The 10,525-nt window shown below is 38.6% G+C and overlaps 1 protein-coding gene across 1 annotated transcript in view; it reads right to left on the reverse strand.

Moving 5' to 3' along the window:
- Window positions 1-6,291: 6,291 nt before the first annotated feature.
- Window positions 6,292-10,525, reverse strand: part of LOC124954144 (protein hairy-like) — a 6,690-nt gene continuing 2,456 nt past the window's right edge. The window contains exon 3 of the mRNA XM_047506611.1: window positions 6,292-9,442. Within this exon, the coding sequence (XP_047362567.1) occupies window positions 8,264-9,442 (1,179 nt within the window). The 3' untranslated portion in view covers window positions 6,292-8,263. The remainder of the gene's footprint in view (window positions 9,443-10,525) is intronic.

Here is a 10,525-nt window from a genome sequence, read left to right on the forward strand (position 1 = left end):
GAGAGAGAGAGAGAGTGAGAGTGACAGAGATCACATTTGTGAATTAATATTTACGCAAACACTCTTCTCAAGTGTGCGCGTGTATGCGTTTTTTTTTTTAGAAGCAACTGAGATGATAGGTTCAGAACATTCCTTCGAAAATTTACCGATGGAATTTCATAGTGTTACAGAACTTGGGAACCCTGGACACCAGGTACATAGGTACATAGGTGAAGAGGCATAGTGCCGAAGTCGAAGGGGGTTGAAGGCAGGGGCTAGGCTTTACTGGTAGACACGCCAATGTGTGTGGCTCTGTTTTTCGCGTACCGAGCCAGCCGTTCTTTTGTGCCGGCCGTTATTGGTATTGGTTAGTGCCGATTTTATCCGCGAGTCGGCGCCAGTACGTGTGTGTCTGTGTGTATGTGCGAGGGTGTAATATTTTTTACTCTTTCCGAAGCGGCCTCGTACCCTCCTCCTGCCGAAGCCCCTCTTCGTCTCTCGAAAGCCGGCACCCCTGACCACCCCCTCGAACTCGAAGCCTCCCTCCTCCTCCTCCTCCTCCTCCTCTTCCTCCCACACGGCGAACCGTCGCATTCGTATGCGTGGCTTCGATGGGTATTGATATATTATTCCCAATAGTTCGTGCGCCTTCTCCCTCCTTCTCGCCAGGCAGCATACCCCCTCGCAACCCCTTTCCGTCTCACCCTCTCTCGCTCTTTCCCGCCTATACCCTCTCAGCCCGTCGCCCCGGCGTCCCTCTTTTTTTGGCCGCCACTCCGCGTTTTTTTCAATTATAATTCTTTTTCGTATCCAATCAATCATTAGTATTTCCATTGTCCTTCGGTATTTTCATTTGGCGTCGCACTCCTAGAGCGAGATGGAACGACGCGTTCGTACCGAACTGGAGGACGAAAAGAGAGAGAGAGAGAGAAAGAGAGAGAGAGAAAGAGTGAGAGAAAGAGTGAGAGAAAGAGTGAGAGAAAAAGAGTAGAGGGTGGTCGGCACGAACCACCCCATGCATCGAATCCTCTTCCAACCCCCCGTTTCGCGATGTGTGTACGTTCCTGATATAACGATGGCGTCGCCAGCGACGATTCGTTAATGCGATTGAATATTAATTCTCACTTTGTCGACGCCTCTCCACTTTCCCGGATTTTTTCCCGCGTCTGCCAGACAAACCACCGAGCTAGTGACGTATACCCATCACCGATGACATGTCTCATTGACGGCCAGTATAATTGATAGCTTGCTTTCTCCTTCGTGAAAGCAGAACTCGCGAGTCTCGTTGGAAACCCTACTGTTAAGGTCTATATACTTCCTGTTTTATGATTTACAACAATACTTGTGCTCAAAGGAAAATCTTTTCGTTATGGTATCTAAAGTAACTAGAGTAACAGATCGTTATTCGAAACATTGTCGATCGTTTACGATCATTATTCCAAATATATAAGTTATATTGCGAAGTTAAAAATATTATAAAAAAGATCGTACGTATTTTTTAAATATTCCAATAACATACGATTCGATTGTATCCATGAGAATCTACTTTTTTTAAATTCTTTTATTTTAATATTATTAAAAATCCGATATTATTAGGGAGCATTAGATCACAAAAAAAAGAAACAAAGGAAAGAATGGGAGAATTAGAAAAATAAGATAAGTTGTTAAGAGGCGAAATTCAAATCGTTGCATCTTTCGTTCATCCGAGGAATCCACGTAAGCGAGAAACTTCCCTATCGAAAAACTTTTACCATTAAAAAATATCGTTCCGGAAGTTGGAGCCAAGTCCTTAGAATAGAGTCTCCCTTCTATCAAAGAAGAGAGGGACGAGAACGGAAACGACGAGAGCAACAAGTGCCAAAAAATCGCTCGGCGAGCGTCGCAAGTTCGGAAGTCGTTTCTGAAAACGGAACGAAACGTTCCGTTCTAACACATTCTTTCACATAGAAATATACAGAGGGACATTCATATATACATAGAATACAGTCGCGTAAAGCAGGAGAAATAACGACTTGAAAAATGTAACGGACTGTTTCAAATGCGGTCTCGCGTTATCAGCGCTCACTTTAGCACCTGAAAATTGCCTCGCGCTTTTTCCACGCGCGACGCACTTAATAAAACATGCTCGTTTCTATTGCTCTCTCACTTTAACTAGCTCTCTCTCTCTCTACCTCCCTCCCTCCCTCTTCCTCTCTCTATCTATCTCTCTCAGTTAGACCTCTCCAACCACCGACACACTCTCTTCTCCGTCTCGTTTTATCCCCGTTCTCCCATCCCTCCTTTTACCTTCTCTTTCTCTCTTTCTCCCTTTCTCTCTTTCTCACTCACTCGGTTACATTCTCGAATACGTGGCCTCCCCGTATACATATACAATAAAAAGAGACAAAAAGAGAGAGAGAGAGATAGAGAGAGAGAGAGAGAGAGAGAGAGAGAGAGAGAACGCTTGCACTGCACGGTTTACGTTCCCACTCTGTTTTCCTTTCCATCCCTCCTCTTTTTCCCTTGGTCACGCTTCAACACCTTTCCCTCATCCTCACCTCCTCTTGCGAGTTTTTTGTGCTATATCGAGTACGAGTCTCTCTTTCTCTATCTCTTTCTATCTTCCTTCCTTCCTTTTTCCTCTCTTGTTCATCCTCTGCTATTTCATCTATTTCTTTCTTTCTTTCTCTCTCTCTCTCTCTCTCTCTCTCTCTCTCTCTCTCTTCCTCTATATTTCTCTCTCGTTCGCACTTTCGTGCTCGCTCACTCTCCACCCGTTCGGTCTTTCCACCCTTCTGCACCCTCGCGTACTACACCGCACAAGTTTCCAACTTGTACTACGGCACGGCAACCGAATAAATGTCTCTTCTCTGCTTCTCCTTGCTTCGACGCTTCTCTTCGTCCACGCTTACCTCGTTCGACACGCCGAAGCGTTACGTGGACCAAACTTTGACTAACCAAAACTCGCGAGAAACAAGTCGAGGATCCATCGATCGATTCGATCGATCGTCCTTTTCAAACAAATTTGTCGTACGTTATCTCGCTAAATGATACAAAAGGAATAAGTAGAATGAGGTGTCGGCCATCTCTAGAAATAAACATTATTTTCCTATTGGGCAACGACGTACTCGGTGTCGATATTAATGGTTACCTGATAATTTGCGAATTGCAGAATGAAAAGGAAAAGAAAAGAGGAGAAAGAGAGAGAAAATTGGTCCGCGATGGGTCCGACCAGTTCCAATTTCCATTCTGTGTGATCAAAATAATAAAAGAACAAACGGATTAACGAACCAATACCTTTGAATGAAACTAATAAAAGAAGCAACGACTAATCCGTCACGGAATAAATCCCAAACTAAAACATCGAGACGGAGAAATGTGAAAATCGAAGAATAAGAGAAAAAGAAAAATCAAACGATCGTGTTTTTAGCAAACGCATTTTTTACACTTTTATAAGCCCGATATTTTACTAATACATATTCTCTCGAATTTATTAACATTGATAATACGTTTTAGAAATTTGTTTAGAAAATTTCTTCGAGTTCGTATTTTATCGAATTTCCAAGGATAATATTGATAAACCAATTTCTCATCGATATTGTATTAGAACGAAGAACGATAAAGTATATCGGATATAATATTATAGAAAGACGATAAAGAAAAGAAATAAACTCCGTTAATGCTCGATGAGATAGGAAAAGCTGACGTTCTCATTACGTTTAGGCAACTTTATCGGACTAAAGTCACTACGTAGGATCAGTTGTGTATGTAGGTAATTTGTGTCTATGTATGAGTGTCTTTCAGTACCAAATGAGAAAAAGAAAGAAGAGCATGTGCGTTTCGTAGGACGACGTGAAACATAGGCGTGGACAAACGAGCGGAAAAATGGCGGGGTTTGGAAATGAGATTTGCTGGTAAACCGACAATTTATCGTAGGTATCTGCGAAAGCATCTCTTGACGTTTCTCTGACCAGAGTTATAATTAATACGCTCTCGTCACAGAGCGCGCGCTTCGACCAATATTCCGTGGGACGAGCGTTCTCACACACACACACACACACATACACACGTACACTAACATACATACGTACATACATACATACATGTGCACGCACACATGCGCGTACACGTGTACGTATAGATAGACACACGAGAGAACATATATATTTATATGTCGGAGAACGTTAACACATACATTTGAAGCGTACGCACATACATATACAGAGGCAAGGGTCTCTAACAACACGCGAGTGACGTCGCACGCGCGCAGACCGACGCGTAACCGGTTGTTGATTAAGTTTGAATGACTGATGCCGCAAAAACACATTAAAACTTGAATGAGTACAGATGAAAATTTAGTCGCTAGGAATCAAGAGACCGCAGAGGCAAATGGCCTGGCAGCCGCACATAGTCCACGGCTTGTGGACCCTCCTTCTCTCTCTGTCTTTCTCTCTCTCTCTCTCTCTCTCCCTTTCTCTCTCCGTCTCTCTCTCTCTCTCTCTCTATGTCTCTCTCTCTCTCTCTCTCTCTCTCTCTCTCTTTCTCTCTATCTCTCTTTACCTCCTTCCTCTCTTTCACGCTCTTGCTCGAATACCTATCGAAATATTGGCAACCGAAAAACGCTCACCGATTGCTATATCCGCTGTTGGGCAACCGTTTCGTCTGGCTGGTCCACCGCAGCGGAAACAGAACGTACACCACCGCGATGGTTTACAACCATAACTTTTTCGTCGAGAAGATCGAGAATGATCGATTTTCAAAGGATAACTTTTCGATTGGTATAAATATACTTCGAGCTAAGAAATTCAACTTCTTCAACTTTAAAAATGAATGATATCACTCACTGGATCTCCATCTATCGGGGTTAGACATTACTTTCGACGAATCAAGAAACTATTCGAATCGTAAGACCTTAATTGGCCGGACACTCGTTTCCCTCATCGATGATGGTTCTCCTTTTCTATCTATCTATCTATCTATCTATCTATCCTTCCCGTTTGTCTCCAAATCGGGTATATACCCACGAGTCTACCAAGAATCCCATCTGCATTCGGTTACGAGCACGATCCATCTTGCGGCAGCGAGAACACGTCCCGTGGAATTCTCTCTCTCCCTCTCCTTCTCTCTCTCTCTTTCTCTCTCTCTCTCTCTCTCTCTCTTTCTCCCTCTCTCTTTGTCTTTCATCCCTTCTACTCGAAACAATTGACCACTCTGGGACGATCAGTTCGATCTCGTAGTCTCGTAAATACATCGTCGAATCCGATGGCTCGGCCATCGAAAAGGATGGAATCCGATCGAAATGGACGCCGCCATCATTGCCATCTCGAGATATCGTCTGCCTTTCGAAAGAGATGATCGTTTCTCTCTAATAAAAATCGTCAACCGGATCGTAGCTCACGCTACCGATTACTACTACTACTACTACTATTACTCTCTCTCTCTCTCTCTCTCTCTCTCTCTCTCTCTCTCTCTCCCTCTCTCTCTTCCTTTATCTATCTATCTCTCTTATTCCTTACTCTCACTTTGCTTACAATCCATCTCCCTTTCTCCTTCTCTCTAATTCTCCAATGTCCAATCGGAGTCTACCATCGGCACTTAATGTATTCAAATGTAAGCGGTAGTAGTGTTTATGTCTTGACATTGCAAATTGTCCTGGCTATGCCATAACTTATAGTAATCGCTGCGCGCCGGAGTAATTATTTATACTCTGTGATATAGCGTACACAGGGTTTCGTACTTCGGGTTATTCTCTGTCTACGTAGGAAGAATGTATATGAATAGTACGTATCTACGTATGTTACGTGTGCGTACGTACGTGCGTGCGTGCGTGCATTCGTGCATGAGTGCGTGCGTGCGTGAGAACGTGAGAACGAATAAGAAGAGAGGAGATGGTTCGACGTGTGCGTGAAGAATATCTACGTTGGTTAGACGTACCGAGCTTGATATTAATCTCCAATCTGCACGCACGAATCGGGCGACTTCGATGCCACGCATCCAACGACGGAACTCAAATCGATGTACATACGCCGGAGGAAATTTCTTTGAGTTTAAAGCAATGCTCTTTTTTTTTTCCTTTTTTCCTTTTCTTTTCTTTCTTTTTTTTTTTCTTTTTTTTTCTTTTTTTTTTTTTTTTTTTTTTGTTTACGCTTACCATATTGTCTTCATTTTTTTTTTTTTTTTTTTTTTTTTTTTTTTTTTTTGAAAGGGATAACGTTGGGAATTCGTTGTGTCTCACTTACACGAGTAACTTCGTCGTATCTTTTCTCTCTCTCTCTCTCTCTCTCTCTCTCTCTCTTTCTTTGTCATACCTACTAGATACGATCATTAACTCTCTATCTCACTTTATTCGTATGTAATATAATTTATTTTCATCTTTATCCTTATCTTCTTCTTTCTCTTTCCTTCTCAATTTTAGCATTTCTTTTTCTTTTTTATTCCTTTAAGTCGTTCGATTGATAGTTAAGTCAATAATGTAAATAGAGATATTAATGTATTCTTTGATAAATGTTAATATGTTCATTGATAGACAAGATTTTGTTAATGTTACATTGGTTTGATTTTATATTTAAAAGAAATTTATTATTTTTCTTACGATATACTTTCAACATTCGTTTTAATTATAACTCTAGAAGTTAATATTCTATATTATCTAAATTTGTTATAACAATGATAGAATGTTCGAATTGATAATATTTGTATTAAAATTTGACGTAGTTCTCATTAAGACGATTGAAATTTGAAAAATCCCGGCAAATATTAGCGTCGGACGTATACTGATGCCATCTCTCGGGTTGCGTTGATACTTAGCGTTTTGATTCATATAAATCGTTCGAGAAGTCACATTATTAATTGATCTTACTTTTTTTTTTCTTTTCTTTTCTTTTCTTTTCTTTTTTTTTTCTAAAGAATTAAATATATAAGCATGCAAAAATTTGTATTATTAGGATATATAAAAATAATGTCAAAGAGATGAACGTTTTAATATAACGTGATATTATTGATCGATACTTGATTGTCGATGAGGTTTCGTTAAATAGAGAGTTTTCTTCTTCTTCTTCTTCTCTTTTAAAGCAATGAAGTGGTCATTGAAACGACAAAGATAATAAAATAAACTATTTCTCTAGACGATAAACACGGACTTGAATTTCTTGAATAACGTTTATAAGAGGAAAGTAGCGAGTATCCGAGGTTTCTGTCGATAAATCAGTTCAAGCATTGAGTCGATGAGAACGAGGGGTAGTTTTGCGGTGTAACAGGTGGTTGAAATTCTCGTTCGCCTGTACCTTTTTACTCCTTTATCAGCAAAAAAAGAAGGAATAAGTTCCAGCTTATGAACCGGAGCGCGTTTAATGCTCCTTAAAAGGGTAAAGCGTCTCCCGCCCGATAACTTTTTCAACAAAGCCGATGCGAAACTCTCTCTCCTTTTTTTTCTTTCATTCATTCTCTCTCTCTCTCTCTCTCTCTCTCTCTCTCTCTCTCTCTCTCTCTCTCTCTCTTTACCGTGAAAATTGTCTATACGCTTAGAAAAGAAATATTAAGGAGGACATTAATTTTATAAACTTTTCGCGTGCTAATAAATATTATGCGTGCGAAAAACTTGACTTTTGACAAATAGTTTATTTCAATATTATAATATTTATCACAAACACTTAATACTATTCGTGCTTATAAAGATAAACACCATGACTTCTTCTAATCTCACAATATTTAATGCTAAATTAGAAAGTAAATTAAATTAAACTGTCAACTATTTACAGAATTATACACAAGCGAGGCTTAATATGAGATTTAATTGATATTTTAAAGATTAGAAGTATGTATGTTCTCCAGTTACCAAATTAATGGTAACTGATCTATTGGTAGTATTGGAATCTTCATAGAAAATATCTTTTTTTTTTCTTTGTCCTTTCCCTTAAAAACAAAACAAAGAAAGAAAAAAAAAAGAAAAAATAAAAACTACAATGTCTTGTCCTTTGGCACGAAATTAAAGACAATTATCATTACAATCTACATGAAAATTGTTTTTTTTTTTTTTTTGTTTCATAAACAAAAGAATTTTATAATAATGAAAAGAAAACATAAATTTTAATTAATCAATACGATCGTAATACATAATATAGATGAAAATACAGATGAAATATATAATGGAAATGAAATTATCGATTAATGAGAAACATTAATTTTTCGTCAAAGCATTTTTTTAATATCGCAAGACTCTTATGATGCTTTTTCTAAAAGAATATTATAAAAATAGATCACAAAAAACCAAATTTCGCTTCAATCTTCTTCAGATTAACGAGATCGATTACCATGGTCTCCACATGTCACCATTAGACGAGGATGGACCAGCAGTGTTAGAAAAACCTTGTGAGGAATTTGCATTAGAACGACTTGTATTGGAACTTGTCGAAGATGCATTTGTTGTTCGATCCTCGGCGGAAACGTCATTACTATTTTCATTTCTCTTATCGTCCAACGTTACAGATGACGACGGAGTATCCTCCTGTAACTTTTGTTTTTTCTCAGGGATTACGAGTAATCTTTCCGAAGGATGTCTTTTGATATCCTTGTTACTTAATGATGTGCACGGACGATTATAAGTCTTATCAGTAATAACTGAAAGAGGTTGCCTTAAACTCGTCGAGGCTATGCAATCTATCTGTTCAGAAAAATTATAAATTGATTCTTTTTTAAGATTACCATTTACTTCGGATTTATAGTCAAACGAGGTCGATGATATAGGCGATTTTCTATCGCTGCTAGAAGTAATCTGAGCTTTTTGAGTGTCTGGCGAACTGGTAAAACTTTTACCACTGCCAGAACTTTGTTCGGGTATCTTGAACTTCGGCTGTTGATGTATTTGAGGATAACATTCCAAATGATGATTCTCCTCTCCGTAGCTAGAGGTGGACGTTGATGGACTGTCTAGTGGACTATGTATTCTATGTACCGATGAGAAAGCCGATGATGCTATCGTTCTGGATATTGATTCTGAGGGATGTGGGAAAAAAGAAAAGTTTGAAGAAATCGCTGCTGATTGTGGGACTAGTAGAGCGAGCTCTCCTGTCGGAAGTCTGCTAGGTATCAACTGAACGCCGTTTGGTATCTGTATCCTGGTGCTAGAGTTGTTATTCTCATCCCCATTGGCTACTTCGCTATGGTAGCCGACCTTTACCTCCGGATAGAGACGTTCCGGCATGTAGGGCACGTAGTGGCCATAGAACGGTCCTATTTGCTGGAGATTACTAACGTAATTGTTTAGGTGTGAGAGTAGACGCTGCTTCACGGCAGGATCGACGTTCTCTAGGTTGCTGACGTACCGCGATACTTCCGTAGCACATTCGGAAAATCCGGAACGGAATTTCGTTAGTACCGCTGGGTCTGTTGCAATTGCGGTACTCAATTGTTGACGCTGTACTGTCTGTAAGTGCTTCACCGTCATTTCGAGAATATCGGCTTTCTCGAGCTTCGAGTGTCTTGTCGGCTATAGAAACAGAAAAAAAAAAAATTAATTCCGTTAGAATGATAAATAATAAAAATTTTTTATATTAATTAGATATTTAGAAATAAATTTTTTTTTTATTTAACAAATTTCTAAAAGATAAGATCTTTTAATCTTTATCGACCGATAGTATTCAACCGATTGTAGGTGAGCCATATTATCTTAGGTTGGTAAAGAAGAAGGAGATATTATTTTATGTCGTACTAGAAGGTATCTGTCTTATCTACTGATGGAAAGACAGATGAGAAAGTTGAAAATGTACTTGTGGAAAATAGAAAATGTCTTTTTAGTCAGATATCACTAAACATTTTTGCCTTGAGCATCGCTCTTAGACATAAAAGGCGAATACCGATCATGTATCAAAGCAATGACCCGGTAACGCCCATGTAATTGAGTCTACGTAAGTTATTACCATAATGGGAGACTTGTAACATCAGTAGCTTACAACTTACTTCATTGTAAGCCCTGAAGCATGTGATTTAGATTCAGCTATATTTTTAAATTGGAATACTGCTAATATTGTACGTGACTATTAACCGCATACTAGAGCAATGATCGTAATTATTTATTGCACGATCTTGAAAACTCTTTATTTATAATTATTGTACAAATACTCGATTAATCGTTCATACGTGTCGAAAGAAAAAGAAAAAAAAAGAAAAAGAAAAAGAAAAAGAAAAAAAAAGAAGAAAAAAAAAATTAAACAAATCAGATCGACCTCTGAAAAAGTATGGGAAAATCTTTGGTATCGAATGAAATCATTCTTCTTCTCGTGGGAATACATTTGAAGAATATCTTTAAGAATATTTTAGGATTCTACTAGAAACCCTTCCTCCATTCGAGAGTCAGTTATATCCTTTAACACCGTTAAGTCGAAACTCTATTGTGTCCTTTCATCCTATTGATATAAAATCTATTCATAGTTTTTATTGTTACAAAACTTACATTGTTATAAAAATAAAATTTTATTTATTCGTCAATAAATCGCAGATGTTAAAGGTATATAAAGTTATAAGAATATTATTTTAATAGAATATTCGAATGTTAATATATGAGAAATCGATT

The sequence above is a fragment of the Vespa velutina genome, chromosome 14 (assembly GCF_912470025.1).
Source record: "Vespa velutina chromosome 14, iVesVel2.1, whole genome shotgun sequence".
In the NCBI taxonomy this organism is placed as follows: domain Eukaryota; kingdom Metazoa; phylum Arthropoda; class Insecta; order Hymenoptera; family Vespidae; genus Vespa; species Vespa velutina.